Here is a 24542-nt window from a genome sequence, read left to right as displayed (position 1 = left end):
ACAGATTGGATTATAAAATAATAATTGATTCATGTATTTATTTTTGGTTTTGTCCATAATGGATGCGTTTCCTGCGATTACCGCAGTACTACGTGGGATTATTACCCAACCCAATGATTTAATTATTAATTTTAGATAACTAACGATTAAAGGGGAGCCCACATGAACATTGGAAGCCGTGTGCCCGAGGAAATGGGCAAATACCATGGCAAAGTCAGTGCCCTTGCGAGACATTGATCACGTTACCGAGCAATCCTCTTTCCCAACATTCTTGGAAAGCTGCACGAAATCGAGAATTCATAGCCTGTGCAAGGACAAGGTTCTGCATTGTCGTGATAAACGGGGAGTTTGCCTTTTTCATGTGTCATGATATCATTTCAAAATGCTGAACTATTCACTCTTGATGAATCAAAAAGTTTCTGCAGAAACAAGCGGCTGAGACCAAAGTGTTAACAGACATTTCGATGCGTGCCAAATTGGACGTTTGAACAGGCCTTTTGGCCCAATTGTACTGTTATCGGAAAAGTTACTGAGATGTTTGTACAGATGTTCATTCACTTAAATTCATTCATTCATTTGATTCTTGATATATCATGAATTTCTTCTCTCACCTCTAGCGATAACAGTGATAACACTGCTTTTCTCTGAGCTGTCGGGTTGTCAATTCTATCTCTAATGGATTCATCTCCACGTCCACATGCAATTGCCAGCACATTTGATCCACTGGCACTGCATTGCGGAGTATGCAGTTCTTCGGACGGGACGTGAATCTGGATTTTCTCATTTGCAATGCGGGAATGTAACAGAGCTAGTACCTTACTGAATTCCACGGGCCGGCTGAGAGGTATGCACACTCGCCTGAGCTATCTAGCCTGGGTTCGAGTCCCGACCCAGCTATAAACTGTCATCCCAGCGTTTCACAGGAAGAGTGATTCATCAATGCGTTTGCCGTCCCCTCGGATGGACATTAAACGGGCGTCCCGTCTGCCAGCATCGCAAAGGTTGACGAGCTGTCACCAGCACCATGGGCCAATTCAAAATTCCTGCAGAGGGCATTGCATCATCGGCATGGCTGAACCCTCAGCCAATGATGCTACCCCCAGAGCCTTGTGCTGCATATGAAGAAGTCGAAGACCAAATTATGTATTCTCTCTACGAGTTATCTGGTCGATTACCTCGCTTCATTGGTGTCACTCCTGGTTTATAAGCACCACAGCGGGACAATTGGGCTCCATAAACGGTGACATACACACAAAAAAAAATTACGGAATGAGTTTTAAGCGCTCATCTAAAGTTCAATAACAGTTGATAAAATGAGGGAATTAAATGCACGACATCTGGAATACTGATATCACCATCACACTATCGCAATAAAACAGCATGTTTATCACAGCACTTACTTTAATGCACTGCAGGGACATCTGAAAAATCGAGATAGGCCAAATGGTGTGCTTTGTTTCGAACCTTCCTGTGTACTTATGGGTTTGCACTCAGGTGTTAATTTGAGATATTTACTCAATTGCAGGTTCTCTAAAATCCTAGGGGACTGAAGATGTTACAGAATATATAATCCTTCCCAATGATGCCAGTGGATATGTCAGATTGATTGTTGGGAAGAAAAATTGGACTATTTCTCCAACCGCTTCGTAACACATTTTATTGATGATGATTATCAAACCTGACAGTTTTGTTAAAAACAGATATCGCATACCTTGCGTAACTGCTGTTGCATAAGGAGGCCTGCATCTTTGTGAAAGCTGCATTTCTTTCTCGCGGATGCACAATGCACCCTGAATTATGGAGACAAGACAGAATGTCTTAACTCGGCGTTGGCCTCCATATCTCGCTTACCCAACCCATCCTGCTCTGTCCCCACTTTACCGCTTCATACGCACTGTCTAATGGACTCTGTGTTCATAATTGCCGAGAAGGTAGAGAATGTCCTGTCCAGCCTTGAGAATCTGGCATCTTGCTCCATTTGCCAATAAAAGGTTTCCGTCATACCTGGCTTTCTGAATTCCTCTACTCGTACTGTCAAAATGTTGTTGTTAATGCAATCCTTTCCTCTCCTCTCCCAGTGGAGGATGGAGTGCCCCAATGCAGCGTATTGGGACCTAGTTTTGTTCCTCATCTATATAAAAGATCTCTCCAATTTCTGTGGAAAACCCCTTTCTGCAAATGAGGACTTGAACTCTCTCCTCATCTGAAATGGATTTGAATGTTGGTCTTTCAATCTTGGAGCATCCCACATTCTGAACCTGCTCCTCTGGAAGAATTGCCACCATGACCTCCCCTGGGCTGGCCATTTATGTAGCTGGCCTCCAAAGCCGACCGGAGACGGGGCATTCTGTCATTCAAGGTCATTCCTTGAAAGATCAGAACTCACGTCTGCCTACAAGGCATTTGTCCGTAGCTCAATGGAGAACTGCTTTCTTAGAACTGCTCTACCTCCTACTTCTGCAATCCTGACTCGGTTGTTCTCACAGACCTGTAGCCTCTATTGTTGCTGCTCTGTCAGTGCCACTGTTTCCAGACCGTATAGATATGCCAGAGTTACACACTACTTTTCGGGTTTTCCCTTTCAACTTCTTCGTTACTTCCTTTCCGCCATCAAACCCTCCACTCTCCTCCATGCACTTGGACCCACTTGTATCCTCTGTAGCACTGCCTCTAAACTACCATCACCAGTCACCGTTCCTCCCAGGTACACAAATGTATTTCCCTGCCTAATCTCCTTCCCCTCTAACAACGTTGATGCTGAATTCCTCTCTCTGAATTCGTTGAGTGACAAAGCACGGAGAGAGCCCACTTTACGACTGGCTTTGCAGGCCAACTATGAAATGTGGTTTGCCCAAGAAAGATCATTGCTGATAGTGAGGCACAGGGGTTTGAGCAACTGAACGTCTTCAAGAGGATTGTTAAGAAAGTATATGGGAGGGTTTGCCAGATGGTCATTTTGGAGAGACAGTGAGAGTGAGAGATTTGTCAGGCCTGAAAGACATATTCCAAGTGTTTGACCATCTTGTGAGTCTAACAAAGGCTGAAGAGCAGGAAGAGGCCGTTGCATGACTATCTGAAGGATGAGTGATGTCACGACAAAGGGTGGAGTCATGAGCAGAGATATAAAGAGGGTTTTCCAGAGAGGCAGAAGGAGATCATTGATGAAGATTAGGAATAGGACTGGGCTCAGAACACTGCCTTGGGGCACTCCAACCTTGACAGAAAGAGAAGATTAAAGGATTCCATTGAGAGCCACGCTTTAGCAACGAAAGTAGAGGAAGTCAGTAAGTCATGTGTGGAGTTGGCCTTGCACACCATAGGCAGAGAGTTTGGAGAGCAAGGTGGAATGCCAGACTGTATAGAAAGCTCGAGATATGTCTCGAGAGACGGCCCTGATCTCATGCCTGATATTCAGGACCTCCATCCATTGTTGGGATTGTAGAAGCAGCATGTCCAAGGTAGAGTTTCCTGGTCTGAATCCGATTTAGTGATCTGAGGCCGTTGGAGAAAAGGAAGGATTTCATATCGACTGTGATGATAGATTCCATGACCTTAATGATGATGGGAAGTAAGCTGATAGGTCTGTAGTTAAGGGGATCGGTTTTTATTATCCCCCGCCAACCAACGAAGTTGGCGGGGGATAGAGAAATGGGTTCCGTCCGTCTGTCCGTCCGTCACATTTCGTTTCTGGAGCTTAACTACAAATCCCCTCAAGATATATTTATGAAATTTGGTACACATATCAAGCAAGTGGTGAACTGGTGCCTTTTGATATTTTCTAATTGATAGGTCACATGGTTTGGCAGCCATGTTGGATTCAAGAAAAAATATTCAATAATGTTTTCTCTGGAATCACATAACCTAATGAAGCGAAAATTTGCAACTATCATCTTCCATCATGTCTGCATACATAGTAAAAATTATGACGTCACAAGTCACGGTTTGGTGGCCATCTTGGATAGAAAAACACACCTCATCCGATTAACATGAAACTTCACACACGTATTCCACTGGAGGATTGGAGGCAGAATGTAAATTTATGATGTCATAGGTCACATGGTTCGTCAGCCATCTTGGATTGAAAATTAATAAATTAAAAAAATCTTCTTCTCCAGAACGGCTGGACAGATTGAGGCAAAATTTTACATACACTTTCCACAACACATCCTTTCAGAAGTTTGTTAATTTCTAATTGATAGGTCACATGGTTTGGTGGCCATATTGAATTTACCCTAAACCTTCAAACATCCTCTTCTCCAGAACAGCTGGTCAGATCAAGGGGAAACTTCACATACATATTGCACACGCTTAGGGAATATAAGTTTGTTAATCCTCATTTACTATGGCTGGGGATATCGAAGACTTTGTCTTCAACGGATGCTAGTTACACCTTGTTTATGCAATGCGGTGATATTGGCTGACTTAAAAGGAGATGGAAGATGACTTCGGGCAAAAGATAGGGTGAGCAGAGCAGAAAGCGGATGTGCAAGAATAGCAGAGCAGGTTTTCAGGACACGTGCACTGATGCCGAGCAGGCCAGTTGCAGAATCAGAGTCGAGGGTTGCCAAAAACGTCTCCACTTTCTCATGTGCAAAATACAGAGTCCAGAGAGTGAGGGGTTGAGGACACAAGATTTGGAAGCAAACACAGAATTGAGACATTCGGCATTCTCACGAGTGGAGTCGGCTGTGATGCCGTTTGAAGAGAGGGAAGGGAGGGTATGGGAGCATACTCCAGAGACAGATTTAACAAGGTGCCACCAGGTTTTAGAGGAGGGATACAAGTTTGAAAGTCCCATCCTGAGTTTTGGACAGCTGTCGTTTTCTGGCTCTCCTGAGAGTGGACGCACACTTGTTGCAGGCTTTGTGGATTGATCTGAGATTGAATTTGTCGGATTTGTCTTCCAGGTAAAGAAGTCAAGTTATTTCAAAGCAACTGTCTCACCACATGATTAAGTGCACGGTGTGTGGGAAGAATGGTAGGATAATTGAAGACGAGATGGGATGAAACTGTGAGAGACAGACAGATATATATATATATATATATATATATATATATATATATATATATATATATATATATATATATATATATATATATATATATATATATATATATATACATATATATTCTGTCCCAGGCTGAGTTAACATCAGGGGCGATAAATATGGGAGACCAGTCCTGAAGCCTGACCAAACTGCCGGAGTGAAATGCCAGACTCGCCAGCACTGAGACAGCTCTCTGAGACGAGCCAGGGAAATGTTGATCCATAATGAGATGAACTAATTGGAGCAGAGGAAGAGCAGGAGACATTTGAGCGGAAGTTTGTCATCACCAAGTCCAGAAGGGAGGATTTGTCATTGGGAGAAATCCGGGTCAGAAAGTTCACAGATTGAGTCAGTCACACAGAGTCACAGAAGTATTCAGCTGATGTTCTGGGGAGAGAGATAAGTCTTTGTGTGTTTGTGACAACAAAGGTGGAAGACTCGGTGGTGTTACCACAGTGAAATATTAAAATGCTGGTTTGACCATATCCTGTGGGATTGGAGCACAATCGTTTGCTGCATTGGAATCGCACTGGTTTTGGAAGTTTTACATGCTTGAATTGTTAAAACGAAGACGGTACCATGTTTCACTTTAAATGAGTGCCAATTGGATTATCTGTAATGGGTCCTGGGCCTTACTGTTATATAGCACTCCAGAATGATCGAAAAAGAGAAATCCAACCATCTTGTCACTGAAATAATCTGCGAAACATGTTATTGATTCACGAGCACCAGCCAGAGTGACCACGACATTCGTTATGTCTGTGTGTCTGTCTGTCTGTGTGTCTGTCTGTCCAGAGCATAACTCGGTGGACTTTGATCCGATCTTGATGAAACTTGGTTATGTGTTCGATATCAATGTCTAGTTGTGCTTTCCTGGATGAGGGCGTGCTACGCACATTGTGGGTGGAGCCACGCCCAAAAAATAGCCATTTTTCGAGGGTAGTCGGATTAAAAATCTATCTTCTCCGAGGGAATTGACTGAATGGAATGGGTTCTTCAGTATTTGAATAGCAAAATGAATTATCCAAACTTGTCGTCCGATTTTTCGTTTTCGTCCCAAGGTCAAGGTCACAAGGTCACAAACTTAGAAAATTGCGAATTTTGACATAAAAATCATATGACCCCCCAAACTTTGAGAGCTCGGATGACAATATTTTTTATGCATAATCTTGAGGTCATTCCCCACCTAAAGTCTTGAAACCATTTTTCTCTATCTCGAACACCTTGCCCGTGGCGCCCCCTCCAAGTTTGTTTTTACGCTGATTTCATCAAAGTATGGATAATCCGAGGAGTGCGAAATGTCATATAGCCTATATGACGTTATATTGTTCCTGGAATGTTCCAGAGGAAGTTTTGCACCAAAGGTCATATTCTTTGACCTTTGATCTTTAAAGGCCACATAGGTCAAATTTTCAATGTTGTGGGAATCGAACTGGGTTTTCAACCTTCTTCAACGAACGAACTCCAACAAGCTCTAGCACGTATCCTGTTTCCTTATTTTAATGTCCACAACATTGTTTTGTGACCTTTAAAGGTTATGCAAAGGTCAAATTTTTGAAGTTGTTGAACGAAACCGGGTTTTCGACATTTTGCAGCTCATAACCTGTCACTCGTACCACATCATGTTGATCATTTTTATAACTTGGTCAAACATTCTCACATTGTCTCATCCTTGACTTCTGAAACAATCTTCATCGTCAAATACCGCTCGTGAACCATCGTCATCTTCAGACTTGTCTCATTAAAAATACAATAGTCGAAAACCTCCAAACAGTTAGGTTGCCAACTGAATGCAAAAATGGTAAACCATGGGGCATGGGCGTTGCCATTTTTGCATCCAGTTGGAAACGTGGAAACATAATAGCTGGCTGGTTTTCAAAGATACTTGTTGACATCTGGCAATATTTTGTATCACTTGTCTTTGAACACTTTGCAAATTGGTTCAGGAAGGAGGTTAGCTGAGGGTGGGCACACACTGGTTTTTCTCTAATATTTTGCATATGAACAATTGGATGGAGATTCGGGATATCCGTGATGTTTACTCTTATGTTGTGTAAAGAGGTCTCTGTAGAGATTGCATAAACATTGCAGGGGAACAGTTTCTGGACAACCTTTGTGTGTTAGTGTGGGTTTGTTTGTTCGTGTGCATGTATTTATTTGGTCGTAAGCGTGATGTATGTATGCAGGGCTTTGGTTTTGATTGCTTCGTTTGTGGATATGCGTGGGTCTGTTTATCAGGATGCAGGCTTTTTTTGGTCATTTCTATAGCTTGAGTTGGTGTTGACAGCTCTGCCTGTTGGTGTTGACAGCTCTGCCTGTTGGTGTTGACAGCTCTGCTTGTTGGTGTTGACTGCTCTGTCCGTTGGTGTTGGTGGCTTTGCCTGTTGGTGTGGTCTGCTCTTCCTGTTGGTGTTGACAGCTCTGCCTGTTGGTGTTGACAGCTCTGCTTGTTGGTGTTGACTGCTCTGCCCGTTGGTGTTGGTGGCTTTGCCTGTTGGTGTTGTCTGCTCTGCCTGTTGGTGTTGGCAGCTCTGCTTGTTGGTGTTGACTGCTCTGCCCGTTGGTGTTGGTGGCTCTGCCTGTTGGTGTTGTCTGCTCTGCCTGTTGGTGTTGACTGCTCTGCCTGTTGGTGGTGGCAGCTCTGCCTGTTGGTGTTGACAGCTCTGCTTGTTGGTGTTGACTGCTCTGCCCGTTGGTGTTGGTGGCTTTGCCTGTTGGTGTTGTCTGCTCTGCCTGTTGGTGTTGACAGCTCTGCTTGTTGGTGTTGTCTGCTCTGCCTGTTGGTGTTGACTGCTCTGCCTGTTGGTGGTGGCAGCTCTGCCTGTTGGTGTTGACAGCTCTGCCTGTTGGTGATGACTGCTCTGCCCGTTGGTGTTGGCGGCTCTGCCCGTTGGTGTTGGCGGCTCTGCCTGTTGGTGTTGATGACTTTGGCTGTTGATGTTGGCGGCTCTGCCTGTTGGTGTTGACAGCTCTGCCTGTTGGTGTTGACTGCTCTGCCCGTTGGTGTTGGCGGCTCTGCCCGTAGGTGTTGGCGGCTCTGCCCGTTGGTGTGGGTGGCTCTGCCTGTTGGTGTTATCTGCTCTGCCTGTTGGTGTTGACAGCTCTGCCTGTTGGTGTTGACAGCTCTGCCTGTTGGTGTTGACTGCTCTGCCCGTTGGTGTTGGCGGCTCTGCCTGTTGGTGTTGGTGGCTCTGCCTGTTGGTGTTGACGGCATTGCCTGTTGGTGTTGATGACTTTGGCTGTTGATGTTGGGGGCTCTGGCTGTTGGTGTTGGGGGCTCTGCCTGTTGGTGTTGGGGGCTCTGCCTGTTGGTGTTGGTGGCTCTGCCTGTTGGTGTTGACGGCGTTGCCTGTTGGTGTTGATGACTTCGGCTGTTGGTGTTGACGGGTCTGCCGTTGGTGTTGATGGCTGTTTCCTATATTTTATGAAAGTCTCAGTGACAGAACTACCATGGAGAATGTAAAATTAACAAAATCGTTCATGTTTTATTTATATCTTTATTTTTAAGTTGATGCTGAACGCTGATTGTTGTACTCCACATATTCTCGAATGTTCACCCGAGGTTAAAAAAAACAGAAGACATTTGTACATATTTGAAGTTTTATTCCCGAATTTTATTTTTTTGAAAATGAATTTTATATGAAACGACATTTGAAGCTCCGAACAAAAACCAAACACCTGCACCAAGCTAAAGTGGCTATGTCAGGAATGTTGCTCGATGGCAGTTGTGAAACATTTTTTAATGTTGCTTGCATGCCACCCTGCCATCACAACGTGGAGGATTGAATTTCGGATTCTTGACTCTCAGTTGTTAAATGCCATGTGGGAGGTTATCAAGGGGGCTTTTGAGGCTGGATCTTAAATTCCGTTGTGCTCATATCGGCTATCATGTATTTTCATCCCTCTGCAGTGCACGATTTAACAACGCAATGAATTTTGCAAACAGATCATAGTGTGGAGTCGATCTGTATATACGTGCATTGTTTATCGGTATTACTCCCTCTTTGCTTTGGCTCACCGGAGTTTTGAACCAATCAAAAACAATCATTTCTGTTCATGTCATGGTTGGACCTTAAACCTGATCCAGCACAATTACTGTGCACTATTTCTATTATATTTTGGGATATATCAACTCCGGTGGAGTGTCTTCCCTTCCCTACCATTCCAAAATCATTAGGTTTTCATTTGGACCATTCTGGCATTGAGTTTGTGATGCAAATCCTGTTTTTATTCTCCAAAGCAAGATGCATGTTTCTGCAACGCTTCTTTCGTGAGCCCCCGAGCACGTGCAGGCACATTCTTGGCTCGTAAAACACCAGCATAACATTGGACACTGTTCCAAGCTTGCCTGTACCAATTTGCATACTTCAATTTTTGGTCTTATCTCTAATTGCACTGGGCTGGGAAGTTGGGATGACCCCCCACCCCCCCAATCGACATTTTTCACAATTTTCGATTCAAGACAAATGTATCCAATGTTAAGAATGGTAAGTTTCTGTAGAAAATGCATAGAATTAGCATCTTGCACAACTTATTGAGCAATAATCACACAAATTAACATATTATGAAAAATTTCATTTTCCCTTCGCGTTCAGTACGTGATGATCTGTACGTGTGCAAAATTTCAAGCTCATCGGACCATCGACGGCCGAGATCTGATGGTAGGCCTGAGAGGCCCACGCCTCGTCAGGGAAAGCTCAAAATGATCCAGTTCAGTTCGGGTTAACACACCAAGTCAAAGGAAGCAGGTAAACAGGTGTGCATTTGAATGTGCAGTGTTCATGTCGATTGGATACATTGGGTATTTCAGTTCTCAGTCTCATGTCCCGCGGGTATAACCCGATGTTTGACCATGATGATTAAATTGTCCTCGGTTAATAATTGGGGCTACGTTAATTATTATTACCTTTACAAAATTGCACAGACTAATGGAACCTCTTGCTACGTTTATGATATTCCCTTCAATATCCATAATAGAGATATCATGCATCGCCACCAGGCCTTGACTAGTCGAGTCTGAAGCCCAAAAGGTGACGAGCCTCAATTTTTTGTTTTGAATAGATTTATTCGATGTTCTTGCATTGCTTAATTGTGTTAACCGAGTGAGAATACTTTGCGGTTTTATCACAACAATAATAGTGTGTGAAAGGTGACTACATCCATAAATGGGAAAGCAGAAGAATGAGGTTGGTTTATTGACTTATTTATTTGTTTATTCACAATATTAAAAAAAAGAAAGAAGAGGAAGCTTCACAGCTGTGCAACAATGCAGTCTGAGCTGTCTTTGTTCTTTTAACACTTTTCATCTCGAACTATTAAAATTATTCACCAAAGTACTGCGACGCAACCTCAGGATGCAACCTCCAACCTCCGCGTGATGGGTTAGGGTATGTGTACAATTTGTAGCATGATACTTGATGACCTCCGAGACAAACGCGAATGGCCGTTTGCAAATGGCTTACGAACGCGAATGGCAGCTAATGGTCGATCAGTACTTTGGAACCACATTATTCCCTCTTGAGCGTGATCTGCGAATGAAAGGTTGGCTGTATGGGGTCGGAGACCTCAGGATCGAAATGTCAATACTCATTCAAAATGGTTTCCTTCCACTTTCAATGCTCCGAACCATCGTAACAAGATCCGTAACCTATACCTAAATTCTTCTGCTGATATAGGAATAAAAAGAGGGAAGAAAATAAGATAGTGCATTGAAATAGGAGGAGAGGGAGGGGAGAGAGAGGGGGGATGGGGAAAAAGGTGGGGGGAGGGTGGGAAAAGAGAGAAGAGAAGAGAAGAGAGAAAAAAAGGAAAATCCAAGCTTTAACGGATGAATCCAGTGACAATTCGGAGTGGATCAATCAGTAGTTTGGAAGGCTAAAAAAAAAAAATCAGCCTTTTTACAGCCATTTTTTCCCTGCTGAGCAGGGGTTAGCTTTTTGTGGGCTCCATGCAATCATGGTTCCCTTCTTGAGGCAATGTTTTACGGCCAGATGCCCTTCCTGACGCCACACCTGGTCGCCTCTTACGACACACAGGGATATGGTACACCTATTCTAACCGGGACATACACCTGGACTACTACACGACCTCAGAAGGATGACAGGCTGAGTCAACCCCCTGGTGTTAATTCATTGCCCAACAGGACTCGAACTCAGCACCCTAGGATCTCATGGCTGCCACCCTAACCACAAAGCCAACACCAGGCTCAGTAGTTTGGAAGGATAAATTGAGTGAAATAGGGAGGGAACTATTACTGAAATAATTAATGAAACCAGAGAAGGCAGCGTCTTGAACCCTGCTCGCTGTTTCCTTTCGAAAGGACAACCCAAAAGAGGCAGTTTCCATTGTCCACGTGAGTTTGATTGCATTAAGAGAATCTGGTGACCCGGTGACTTCAAATTTGAATGAAAGACGCGGAGTTTGTTTTAGGTCTGAGTAAAGTTGTTCGATGCCCCGACCGGAAGTCCTGCAAGTGTGCAATGTACGGACCCAAAACATAGGTCCAAGTCCAGAAAGCTGAGACATTCTAGTCTTGCATCAGTATTACCATTCAGATTACGTGGTTGAGATCTTATACAACCATTGGAATCCCCATTTCATTGCACAGGAACATTGTTGATAACGAAATGTTTCTCGTTTCATGAAATTATTTTCTGAGAAAAATACAGGGGGCATCCCAAAAGTTCTGTGACCCGGTTTGAAATGAGAAGAAGGTGTCGACCTCTCGGGGATCACAACATCCCATGTACACACGGTCTCATCATTTGTTAACATGACTTGTAAATATCAAGTTTCTCACAATATTTGTTTTGTTTCAGGAATCTGATATAATGGCATCGGGTTCAAAGGACTTAGCCATGTCCGACAGGTTGGTGCAGACGTAGCGCACTTACCTCTGAACTGTCTACCCTGGATTAAATTCCCGACCCGACCTTTAACTGCCGAACTGGTGCTTCGCAGGCAGGGTTTTGCATCACAAAGTGTGCCATCCCTCAGGTAGATGTCCTACATGCTCGTGTTACCTGGTGGGCGTTAAGGATCCCCCAATGTATTATTATTATTATTATTATTATTATTATTATTATTATTTTTTAAACAGTTATTGCTGGCACCCTAAAGAAATTCTAAATTCCTGCCCAACTCACTTTCAGTCGAACGGCAGGCTTCGCCAGCCGGTTTGTGAAAGACTTGGGACAAAACATCTCCCACAGCTGATCCCACAAGAAGGTTGGGATAATTGGAGCCATTGGTATCGTACTAAAGCATGAGTCACATTTGCTCTACAGCTAGGATACGGCGGCCGTACCCCCCCCCCCCTCAATTGACAGAAACGTGCGGCGGCTGCAGAGTTTCTGAGGTGGCCTCAGGGTGGCCCTACGCCGTATGGCTATTGTTTACAAGCCGTAGGGGTCTCCGTGGAATTAAAGCGCAGAGTTATAACTTTTTTCATTTCTAGGTTGGCCGTAGCAATTCGACAAGCCGTAGCCATGACGTAGATGTGTTCCACGTCGACCGTACGTAGGGCGTACGGTGGGCTTGCATTATTCGTGCGTTTTCTGTAGGCTCTTATCAATGAAAAATAAATTTTGCCAACCCCCCCAAAAAATTACGGCGGCCGCACTATTTCCACGTTCGCCTTAGAGCCCCCCTACGGTCCCCCTGCGGTCGCCTTGCGGGCACCTTGTGTCTGCCTTGAAAATTCTATGGCCACCGCAGGGACGCCCTAAGGTCACCGTGCGACATCAAATCAAAGACCGTACGGCACCCCCACGTTTTCGGTGTCCACAATTTCGAAATACCCCGTGCGGCTACCCGAAAAATAAAAACATATGTGACTGTTACATTGTGTGACCGTGGAAATACTGCGGCCGCCGTATAATTGCTCGTGGCCGTAGATTTTTAGACCCTACGGCCGCCGAGCCAAATGTGACCGAAGCATAAGGACGTAGCCATAGCAGAAAGCTTCAGGAAAGAAGACTTCCAGACTATTGCTGAAATCGAGGTATGGACGAGATGAGACAAACAGAAAACTAATCCACAAAGGTTAGAGGAAGACGGAAAGGACACTTCAGGAGGAAACACTCCTGGGCTCAAACAGTTGGTTTGGCCGTTGAATGATGGACGTAATGAAGAGTTGATGTGACATGAATGATTTTTGGCAATGGTACTTACTGTCCATTATGTAGACGAGGTGACAGAACCTTTGGGAGTGGATCTCAAATTGAAAGCAACCAAAAAAAAAAGAAGCAATAATTGGTGAAAAGAAATCACATAAGGAATGCAACGAATTGCTCCTTATAAAGTTGTACGTCGGTATAATGCAATTTGAGTGAATAACGAGGTGTACAGTAATGTTTCTGAAACTCCAATGGCTTTTAGAACGATCAAAACTCTGTTTTGAGTTGTTTTATTACGCTTTTAAAAATTGAGGACCGCGCTCGTCCATAATGGACGCTGAAATGTAGGTCTGGGTGATGTGGTGCCTCGGCCCCCCATAATGATGATGCGTTTCCAGAAACCTGATTGGATTGTCTGAACACGGAAATGTCCGAATCTGTAAACAAGCCAAGTGCTAGCTGCCGGCTGTTTTCCTTTGATTGTCATCCTTTTCCAGCTTTATGCATTTCATGGCAAAGGACAAAGGTCTGCCTTTACGTAATGGCAAATGTAATTTTTTTTTTTATTAAGTTAGTAATGGTCGCACAATGGCCTGGCGGGTTAGACGAGGGGTATGCGGACTCACCTCTGAGTCGTCTACCTTGGTGATGAATCTCAGCATGGCTATATACTGTCGTTCTGGTGTTTCACAGTCAGGATGAGCCAGCAGCGTGCGTGCCGCCCCTCAGACGGACCTTAAGCTCGGTGTCCCAGAACTGCTTCGGCATCACCGACACCCTGTTGAGAGTACGTGACATTTGATTGGTCTACTGAAGGGTTCCACATCAAGGGTTTCTTTTCAAGGCGAACTATATTCACATTTCAAAAGTTGAGACTCGCTATAATCTGATGGTAACTGAATTTTTCACATTTTATTCTTATTTCTTTTTAATTCACCATTAAATATCAAAAAGTGTGTTTCACGTTAAGGGGAATCATCATCAATCTCTACGTACCATCTATTTTATGGGAAACGTACCAGTCGGGTCCAAAGTCAGATTAAATGATATATATATATATATATATATATATATATATATATATATATATATATATATATATATATATATATATATATATGTATATATATATATGATCATGTGCAAAGACAGTCAGTATTTTGGATGCACACAGGCATAGTTCTGGCTCTTGACCCTCATGTTACGAAAACTGTCCCGTCATGCTCCGACTCACAAGTGGACATGTAGCATTTTGCAGTGGTTTGCGTTTCGAACCAACCTTTCCGGCAGAACGGATCAAACTCGTGTCAACGCCTTGCGTTGTCGAGCTGAACTGCACAGCAGGATGTTGAGGTCAGAGTGAGTTGTTGTGGATGGGGTTTGATTTCTGCGCCATCTATCAATAGCTACTCCAGAGGTAGCTCCAGGTCTTCTAACAGGTGCTCTTTGGGAACGGGCAAAAAGTACACCTGAATGTTCAAGCGAGTTTGTGAAGTTTAGAGATTGATTTTTCATTAACATTTGTGACGTCATCTCAAAAACAGTGGCAATCTTTTTTTTTTTTTACAGGGACAAGGAGGTCCATATACCGTTGCTTTGTCTTCGACCGTTGTGTTTGACAACCCATTACACAGGTTCGAGGGATTGTGGAATGACGGTGCTGGATGCTTGCCGGTACATCTTGTAAAGTGCTCTAATTGGGTGTGGGCCCTCACAGTCAGCGTTGTGATGACACGAGCAGCACTCGGCCTGAAGTGTTTGCTTCTGAGTACCAAAGTTAGCAGCTGCCATCTTTTGGTCGTTCCAGGACACCCGGCTGCGGTGTATTTCTGTCGTTTCCTGTCTATTCCTGTACTTGTGTCAACGGTCCCTTGTTCACGGTGTACATATTTTGCTATTCCATGCAGAATGGTACGGAGAACAGTGTGGTCTGATTGTAGTGAGCTTGTTTTCAATGTGTGTGCTCCTCGGTTTCTTTGACTTTACGTCTGCAGTTATGTGGACATAAGACCACGTGTTATCTTTCATGAGAATAGGTCTTTAGGCCAATAACAGAGCAACATTGACTTTGTGAATAGGTGACAACATTGTGAGATTTTGACATCAATTAAATGGAAGTTTAATTTTATATGATTCAATTAGCTTAATGAGAACGGCACTCGATAGAGCGCATACCTCTGCTAGGATGAACAGTTTATATTTTCTATTCCACTGATTCACCAGATCTGGATCTGAACCTGAACCAAAACCTTTAATCAGCTTGTTATTGTCACCGAACTAACTCATCCACCAAGCTTTGTCATAACTCGTCCACAACCTTTTGAGATATCGTGCTGTACATCGTTTTTGGCCTTATCTCTCAATGGTGAAGAATCACTTTGAAAATTAAATAACTCTCGTAGACAGATCCGGATTCGGATCCTCACCAAAATCGAATCAATTCATCCTTGCCACACACCAAATGTGTCCACCAAGTTTCATCCGATCTGTCCACAACCTTCTGAGATATCCTGCTCACAGAGAAACAAACAGACAGACAAGCCGGTAGGCGGCGATGGGTCGTCGAGCATGGAAACTATAAGATATCGAGCAAAATGGATGTCATATAGCGGATAGGGAATCACCTTAAGATGATGCATCTCAAATCTCATCCGGTTCCATCTCCTGATAACTACTCGGTATCCATTTGAATGAAAAGTACCGAAAATGCGGTTTGAAATCGGAAATCCCCAAAGTTCGATGGGGTGCTGTGGGTGAACAAAGATCTAAATTGAAAATCCGGCTCGATCGTTTGTGCACAATGTATTCCAGATGATGAGTGTGAATTTTCATGACCATCCGACCATAACCCTAGGAGGAGGAGCATTTGGCGCTAAGGCACCTCCAGCTCTCGCATATTATCAATTTTTGCACTAATTGACCTTTGACCCCTGACCGAAGCGAAATTGGTCAATATGTCCTGAGGCAAAGTTGTAGGACTCATTGAGTACTATGAACCTGCAAAGTTTCATTCGTATCGATGCACTCACCTGGTCGCTAGGGGGCCTTCAATTTTCGCCAATTTTCGCGCATCGATACACAAAAATGTAGGGGGCGCTGTGGGTAAAGTATTCCATATATCACAAAAAACGGAATATATTTGATAGAGCATCACCTGTAGATCATTCGTGCCAAATGTCATAACCCTACGTGGGATAATGGCTTTCGGAATAGATTTCGCGTGAACGGTACCGATTTTGAAGGTCTTTCGGTTGTTGCTAGGGAACCAAAGCGTCCCTAGCAACCATCACAATTTCCAAAGCACAAGGTCATAAGATGTACCTACCACCCGAGTTTGGTCAAAATCCGCCCACGTTTACTACCAATTATGCTGATGACAAACGAACAAACATCCAAACAAACATCCAAACAAACAGACAGAATTATTGACAACAAGGGCCACCTATTTCGGCGACCCAACAGACAGAAAGTGGTGAAAACATAACCTCCGTTCACCGTCGGTGGTGGAGATAATTAAATCTTAAAATGACAAGTATGTTGAGTCAAATGTTCTCTTGTTTCTGAGTTTCTTTTACTTGCATGTTGTTTCAGTGAGATTTGTTTACATCTCTTTTACATCTTGTATCGGGTCGATCTTTAAGTTGTGTGGTGTTAATAAGAAAGCTAATATCATTGTTTCCACACAGCACCACAATGGTGACCCTGGAGATGATGACTCCGGGGGCCATGTACCCCCTGGACCTCTGGACGGTGGAACATGGACATGACGTGCACATTGACTTCCTGCTTCCTACAGGCATCATTGTGGGCATGAAGGTGTCCTGTGAATCGACGATTGCCCAAATAAAAATGGTGAGGTTTCTGTTTTCATCAACCCCTCCTCATTTCTTAGTCGACGTTCCTCGTGCCTTTTGCCCTTTTCTCAAAACCTCCATTCTGACCATGAGATGACCATCTGATGTGGTCTATGCATCATTAGTTGGTGACCTAGAACGGCACTCGGCAGAGCGCGTACCTCCACTAGGCTGAACAGGTTCGATTTTGTATCCCACTGATCGGCCGGATCTGGACTCTTACCTGAACTAAAACCTAACCGGCTCGTTCTTGTCACCCAACCAACTCATCCACCTAGTTTTGTCATAACCCGTCCACAACGTTTTGAGATATCGTGCTGCACAACGTTTTTGGCTCTATCTCTCAATGGTGAAGAAGTTAAAGATTCTCGTATCCCGATCCAGATCTGAATCTTCATTAAAATCTCACAAATTTGTCCTTGTTACACACCAAACCTGTCCACCAAGTTTCATCCAAATCCGTCCACAACTTTTTGAGATATCCTGCCGATAGACAAACAAACAGGCAAACAGACAGATAGACAGACAAAGTCCACGTTTGGTGGCGGAGGTAACAATTTTCATTTGGTGGTGTTGCTTATATCGGCTGAGTTTGGCCACGAAGACGTATGATCAGATTTGCAATCTGTGTGGGGTACAGAAGGCCCAGAATTGAGTGACAAAGGCATTGCGTAACACCGGATTAATGGGGAGTAGCTGCTTCAAGTGGCTTCTGAACGAACAAAAACCTCATGAACAAACAAAGCGTGCAGGATATCGGTCCGAGCTGGGAAAATCTGCTCTTGGAAACTTATCTGCAATAAATAGATAAATTAAATAAATAAATAACACAGTTGTTTAACAATAAGGTGAATAATGGGCTAAATGACCCAATGCAGTAACAAAGGACTTTCTGAGATGAATCATCGGTAGATGCATGTCCAAGAGGAGGTAGTTCTTCGTCAACGTGGTGTTGTACATGGAGGAAACAAGTCTTTATTGGGAAACGTTTCTGAAAGTCGTATAACAAGAGTATCCTGAAACTTCGTTGAGCCTCCTCATTAAAATAAAATAATAAATTCGAGTGAACAGAGAAGCCTGCATTTTGGAAGTTGGCTTGGAATGTGTTAGCATTGACAAAGTTGTCATTCTCTTCTTCTTTTCCTGGAAATTCTTCCCAATTTCATGCTGTATCGTCCTGTCCGCCAATGTGGTGGGAGACGGGGTTGTGTATGTGTGTGTGTGTGTGTATGTGTGTGTGTGTTTTGGTTGTGCTGGGTGTCTCCTCCCCTTTGTTTTTATTTCTGGTCAGTCTCCATCATGCGGCTTTGCTATTCCTCCGTTCTCCTCGTAATGTTCTGACCTTTGGTCGGCGTTTTACTCCTGAACCCTGAATTCTTTCCATGAGAGTAAAGTTGTGCTTTTATGAAGATGAATTATTAAACCATTTCATGCCATGAGGATGGTATTTCATTGAGAAACGTTCAAAGTTGTGAGAATGAAACGCTCAGCGTCATCGAGAAATGATTCATTCCTTTATGGACTGTTTATAAAGTATTGTTTTGTGAGGTCCCGTTGAGTTGGCCCGCTTAGACTGGCGTAATAACGGAGCAAAACGACTAAACCTTGGATTCTGAATGTAATTGGAACAGTTTAGGTTGAATTGTAATGTTGTTCTAAGGCTCTCACATTCAATCAAACGGCTACTCAATACCATCACCCATCCTTGACGGGTATATCCGCTGATCATTTAATATTTATATGACACTTTCGATCAAAGTTCAACCAAGGTCAGGCCATACAGACACTGAAGGACGAATCGAATCGGGTTGAAGTGAAATTGTAATTCAACTCGGGAGGTGTGAGGTTTTCACCTTTTGAGGTCCTGGATCGAGACGCATCGTGGTTCCGTTACCAACACTGTCACCCTCGTGGTTTGTGAGCAAAAGCAACGACGCATTTTAATGCTACTTGGAGCTTGCAGTGCTATCTTGTTCGGTATGTCATCATCAGCCTGTTCTCAGTACACTACAGGACAAAGTCCTCTTTTGCTCCGACGAAGGGTTAATGTCCGAAACATCAGCTTCTCCTTGCTTCAACCCGGTCGGCTAGCGTACCTCAATCAACGTCCTGTTGACTTTATCCATTGTTCTCCCGGTCCGTTGATGCAGATCGACACTGGCCTACACCAGTAAGACGAGTTCTTCATTCTGAAGGATAACTGCTTCGTTCAGCTCACATTCGCGGTTACCTGCATACTCGTCAAGCTTGCCGAATACGAGTCGGCGAGCATTTGTAATTTGTTGAAGGCGCCGGCGATAACTCGTCTCTTCTTTGTGAAAGACGCAGTGAGATCTTTAACGGCCACCAACAACCGGTGCTGGTAGATGGGTCATCCGGTTAAATATCCTTCGGATAGATGGCACACACATCGACGGATCGCCCTGCATGCAAAACACCAGGGTGACCGTTTATTGCTGGGTCTGGAATCGGATCCAGGTGTGACTGTCCAAAAGACGTCTCATACCTCCGAGTCTATGCCGTAGCCACGGCCCAGACGGTCTGTGCCGGGTAACCAAAAACAATTAGGTCATCGAGGGTTTAGGAACAGATTGAGAAAGGATTTCAAGTTTGTGCAATGGGTGATGCAGGAAACATGTTTGAGTGAACGGATTCGAGACAGCAGTGCACATTCAACAGCTTTATCTCATTAGCCTTTGACCCCTGGGCCGGAGAGGTATGCCATGGAAACGTAATTGTTTGTTTATTTATTTATTTTAAAATCTGCAGCCTGGTCATGCTTGGGGGGCGGGGGGGTTTAATCTCTTAAATTGGAATCTGGATTTTTAAGAAGACAAGGTTTTTTGGGTTTTTTTTTTTTTGATGGACTGTACTCTTTACAGAGTGCTGGTGCTGCCGACTCAGTTTCTTGGTTGGGGTTATAAATGGTGGTTTGCCATTGCCTTCCCAGCCTTGTTTGTCGGTGCTCTATCCTTTTAAATGCTGATCATCAAGCAAGGAAGCCATTACGCAGCATTTTAAAAAGTCTTCAGGTATGACTCGGAAACTGAGTTATTCAAAAAGTAAATAGATGCATATCTTTCACGATATGGAGAGCGGTTTGAGAATACAATCGGTATATACGTGGACCCGTCTGAACCTCCCCTTAAAGGAATTCCTCTTGGGAATATCAACATTCCTGGCATCCCGCTGGTATCCCGCTACAATCCGTTTAGATCCTAAGATAAGCCCCCTGTCATCTGTGCCATCATCATTTCACTGTTATGGATCACAGGCTCCACGTTTCGAATCGCGGAGTTTGCTTCGGTTGGTTTACGAGAAATGCTACTCAACCCGGTTAAGGTAAGTATTCTGCAATTTGTTTTGCTGTCTTGCTGCTTTGACTTCGTGAGTATCCATGGGAAGAGGAGGGAAGCTCGGACTTTGATTGGCCTGCATTGCAAGAAACATTCCTGGCTGAAAAGATTCTGTGCCTTTTGACCTTTGTTTATAAAAAAAAAATAAAACGAACATTGATTTTCTGTTGTTTTAGAAATAGGACTTGGACACCTGTTGATACTGAAACAATGGGATTGTAAGGAAATACCTTGACAAGGAAAAACCCGCTTGTTGTTTTGTTTTTTTTTTGGTGGGGGTGGGAGCTTTATTATTTATTTATTTTTTTGTACCAGGAGATCCATCTTCTTGGGATGTCTTAACCAAATCGGGATCATCATGGTAAAATAACTTGGGTAAATGAGTATCAGTAGCAGGTGTTAGTCCTTTTCTGTGCTTGACAGCTGCTGTTGCACTTTTCTCTCACCAGTGGGTGACCTTCTTGATACCATTGGAATAAAAGGAATTGGCTGTGAAATTTTTTTGAAACGGGAAACACCTCCCTCCTCCACCCCCCCCCCGCCCCCACCTTGTAATGTTAAGAAGTTCCTGCGGCTTAATCTGGATTGCGTTGATCTCGTGAGACCTGGAATGCTGCTTCACTTTTGGAATAGAAGCAGAAGTTAACCGGACCTGCTGCTTTTTAACAAACGACCATCCATAAGTACGGTATGGCATTTCCGAACTTTGAATACCCGACTATCGATTGGGATGCAGCGGATTTATTTGGAGAATTCACTCGATTTCGAGACCACGTTCAGTCCGTGTTAGCAGTTCCGCTCTCGGAGCTAAAACCGAAGCAAAAAGCCAGATGGCTGAGCACATAGATTGGTGCTCATGGCCGTGAGGTTTGTAAAACGTTCACATGGGAGGAGACTGAGAAAGATGATCCCTACAAGGGACTCGATCATTTTGAAACGCATGTGCGACCGAGAAGGAACAAGCGGATCACCCGGCACCGGCTCAAGCAGCGAGAACAAAAGAGTGAGGAGACCTTTGATGACTTTGTAAAGGACCTGAGGATTATTATCACGGACTGCGAGTACGTCGATCCCGAGGACATTCTAATAGATGCGATCATCGAGGGCATTTTTGAATCCAGGGTGCAGGAAAGGTTACTGAATCAGGGTGAAGGACTGTCACAAGCAAAGGCTCTAGAGATTGGACAACAGTTTGAGTTGTCTTGTAAGCAAATCCACATCGTGCAGAATGAAGATAACTACAAACTTAGAGTGTCAGCTATCACAGCTCAGAGCAAATCACATCCCAAGCCTTGTGCCTTGTCATCGCAGCTGCAAGAATTTATAGCATGCGGTAGATGTGGCAAGGATGAGCGGTATTTGTGGAACGAAGGGAAATGTCCTGCAGTAGGCTCTGCCTGTTCCTATTCCAAACACCTGAACCATTGGATGTTGGTCTGCCGTCTGTGACGGCGACTGGGCAAAACACTCCTCGTCGATGCTGGAGAAAACGAGGAACAACTACCTGAAGGAAATTTGGAGGTTCTTCGAATATACAAGGTTGACAACATCGGCACTCTGGTAGATGACAAATGGTCCCAGACTGTCAGAGTCAGTGGCATTGCAAGTATTACCTTCCGTATTGATACAGGGGCAAGGTGCAATATACTTACACTCAGGGATTTTCAAAGACTACCAGTTAATACTGAACTTCACAAGTCTAAGAGAACCCTGAGAACTTACTCCAACCGCATCATTCGGCCAGTTGCTTCCACGGATCTTTCCCTGGAATTTGAGGGGACGTCCGTAATAGCTTCATGCGAGCTGGTCAATCTGGATCAGGAGAACGTGATATCAGGGGAAGACCGCTGAGAACCTTGGCCTCATTGCTCGACTGAGTTCCCTGGTGGGAGTACAGTCAGCGGATGATGAATCAGTTCCCCCAGAGCTACGAAATTTTCCCGATATCATCGGTACTTCAGGTACCCTACCAGGGGTCTACTGAATCAAAATACACCCAACAGCCAAAGGGGTTGTACATGCTGCACGTCGGCAAACTGCTGCGCTAATGAATAGGATCATCGAGCAATTGAATAAGATGGTAGATAACGGCTTCATAACTCCGGTGGAGGAGCCAACTGAGTGGGTCAGTTCAATTGGTTGCTGCAGTTTGCAATGGCAAGCTAAGAATATGTTTGGATCCTGGAGATCTCAACAAGGCCATTAAACGTGAGCATTATCCCATGAAGACGATTGAAGAGGTGGTCTCCAACATACTAAGAGCCAACTTATCCTCAGTATTGGATGCAAAGAGTGGGTTTCTCCAGATTCTCTTGGATGAGGACTCATCAAAACTGACAAATTTCAAGAACACCGATGGGTCGTTTTCACATTGGCTGAGGCTACCATTTGGATTGAAATGTGCCCCAGAAATATTTCAGCGTATCATGGATCAAATGTTGAATGGCATTATTGGAGCCACAGTGAACATGGATGATATCTTGATTGCAGGACGAGATCGAGATCATCACGACAGCCTTTTAAAGCAAGTCATGGAGAGGGCTACATCCTACAACCTCAAATTGAACATGCAAAAATGCAAAGTTCACCAAAAGGAGGTTCGGTATGTCGGGCATCCACTTACTGCAGACAGACTCAAGCCTGACCTCTCAAGAATTGAAGCCCTACAGAATATGCCTGTTCCACGGAATAAAGAAGTGCGGCATTTCCTTGGATTTGTTGCTTACCTGGCTAAAGTTATTCCTCAACTGAGTGAAGTCAATTCACCACTTAGAGCTTTACTGAGAGCTGATAGTGTTTTTGACTGGCAACCTGCACAGGACCAAGCTTTCCATAAACGATTGGATCTCTGCTGTCAGCAGCCTGTACTGAGATACTATGATGTGAAGACACCAGTAGAGATCCATGCGGATGCAAGTCAAAGTGGTCTCGGTGGTGTCTTGATGCAGGAGGGGAAGCCGGTTGCGTACACTTCGCAATCCCTCTCGGAGGTGGAACAACGGTATGCTCAGATTGAAAAAGAAATGCTTGCAATCCTCCACGCCTGTATGAAATTCCACTGCTACATATTTGGCAAGACAGTGACTGTATTTACGGATCACAAGCCACTTCAAGAGATTTTCAAAAAACCTCTTCTGTCTGCTCCCATGCGTCTGCAGAGGATGCTGTTACGTCTGCAGTGGTACGATCTCGAGGTAGTGTATCAAAGTGGCAAAAACATGCAGCCTCCAGATACACTATCTTTTGCTTATCAGACTCACCAGTTATCGGGGCAAGAAGTCAATCTGGACCAGGTTTCCATGTTGGACTCCATCTCCATCACCAAGGAGAGGTATGTCCAGCTACAGCATCAGACCCAACAAGAGTTACAACTTCTGTTGGATGTGATCCACACTGGATGGCTGAGCTATCAAAACGAAGTGCCCATTCCATTGGGACCATACTGGGATTCAAAGAGTGAGTTAGGTGTCTGATGGAATTATCTGTAAAGGTTTGCGTATACAGGAGTAGTGCCACCTCGTCTCCGTCAGCACATGCTCTCCATCATACACAGCTCTCACCTTGGTGTTGTAAAGTGCAAACAACGTGCTCAGGAAGTGCTCTATTGGCCAACAATGAACCAACAGATTGAAGAGGCAGTGAAAAACTGCACTTCATGTGCGGAACCGCTCATACCGACACAGATTCCAGATTTACCATTCAACCAGGTCGCCCTGGACCGATTCGAGTTTGAGTCAAAACATTACATTTTGTTTGTCGATTCGAAATTTATGGAGGTATGTGAGCTCAAGGATATGAGAAGCCGAATAACGACTGATGCTCTAAAATCCATCTTTAGTACACATGGTATACATGAGGGTCTTAGGAGCGACAATGCATCCTTGTTAGTGTCCAAAGAGTTCAAATCATTCTGTTTTGATTCGGGCATTAACCAAACTACTTCCAGCCCTTGATTTGCTCATGCTAACGGTGAAGCTGAAAGAGCAGTGCAAACTGTAAAAAAAAATTGTGGAAGAAAGCGAAGGACAAACATCTGGCTTTGTTAGACGACCACACCACTCCCATCAGAGGAGGAGGAGATTGGGACCATACTCTGTGCAGAGTGTTGGTGCTGCTTAAGCAGTCTCCTTGGCTATTGGGCACAATCCTATTGGGCTATTGGGCACA

The 24542-nt window shown here is 44.1% G+C and overlaps 1 protein-coding gene across 8 annotated transcripts in view; it reads left to right on the top strand.

Moving 5' to 3' along the window:
• PIK3CD (phosphatidylinositol-4,5-bisphosphate 3-kinase catalytic subunit delta) overlaps window positions 1-24542 on the top strand; it is a 201114-nt gene that overhangs the window by 34213 nt on the left and 142359 nt on the right. For 5 of the 8 annotated variants that reach the window (XM_085899030.1, XM_085899028.1, XM_085899031.1 and 2 more), the window contains one exon: window positions 16852-17017. The exons of 1 other annotated variant lie outside the window; for it this stretch is intronic. In XM_085899030.1, coding sequence (XP_085755156.1) covers window positions 16859-17017 — 159 coding nt within the window. In that variant the 5' untranslated portion in view covers window positions 16852-16858. Of the gene's footprint in view, window positions 1-9643; window positions 9797-14741; window positions 14800-16851; window positions 17018-24542 lie in introns of those variants that run through there. 2 more of the 8 variants (XM_085899029.1, XM_085899032.1) reach the window with 2 other exon arrangements.

This window comes from Eptatretus burgeri, chromosome 10, assembly GCF_056783735.1.
Source record: "Eptatretus burgeri isolate ZD-2024b chromosome 10, Ebu_testis_v1, whole genome shotgun sequence".
NCBI lineage: Eukaryota > Metazoa > Chordata > Myxini > Myxiniformes > Myxinidae > Eptatretus > Eptatretus burgeri.
The sequence above is the reverse complement of the archived record's forward strand: the minus strand, read 5'-3'. Positions and strand labels throughout refer to the sequence as shown.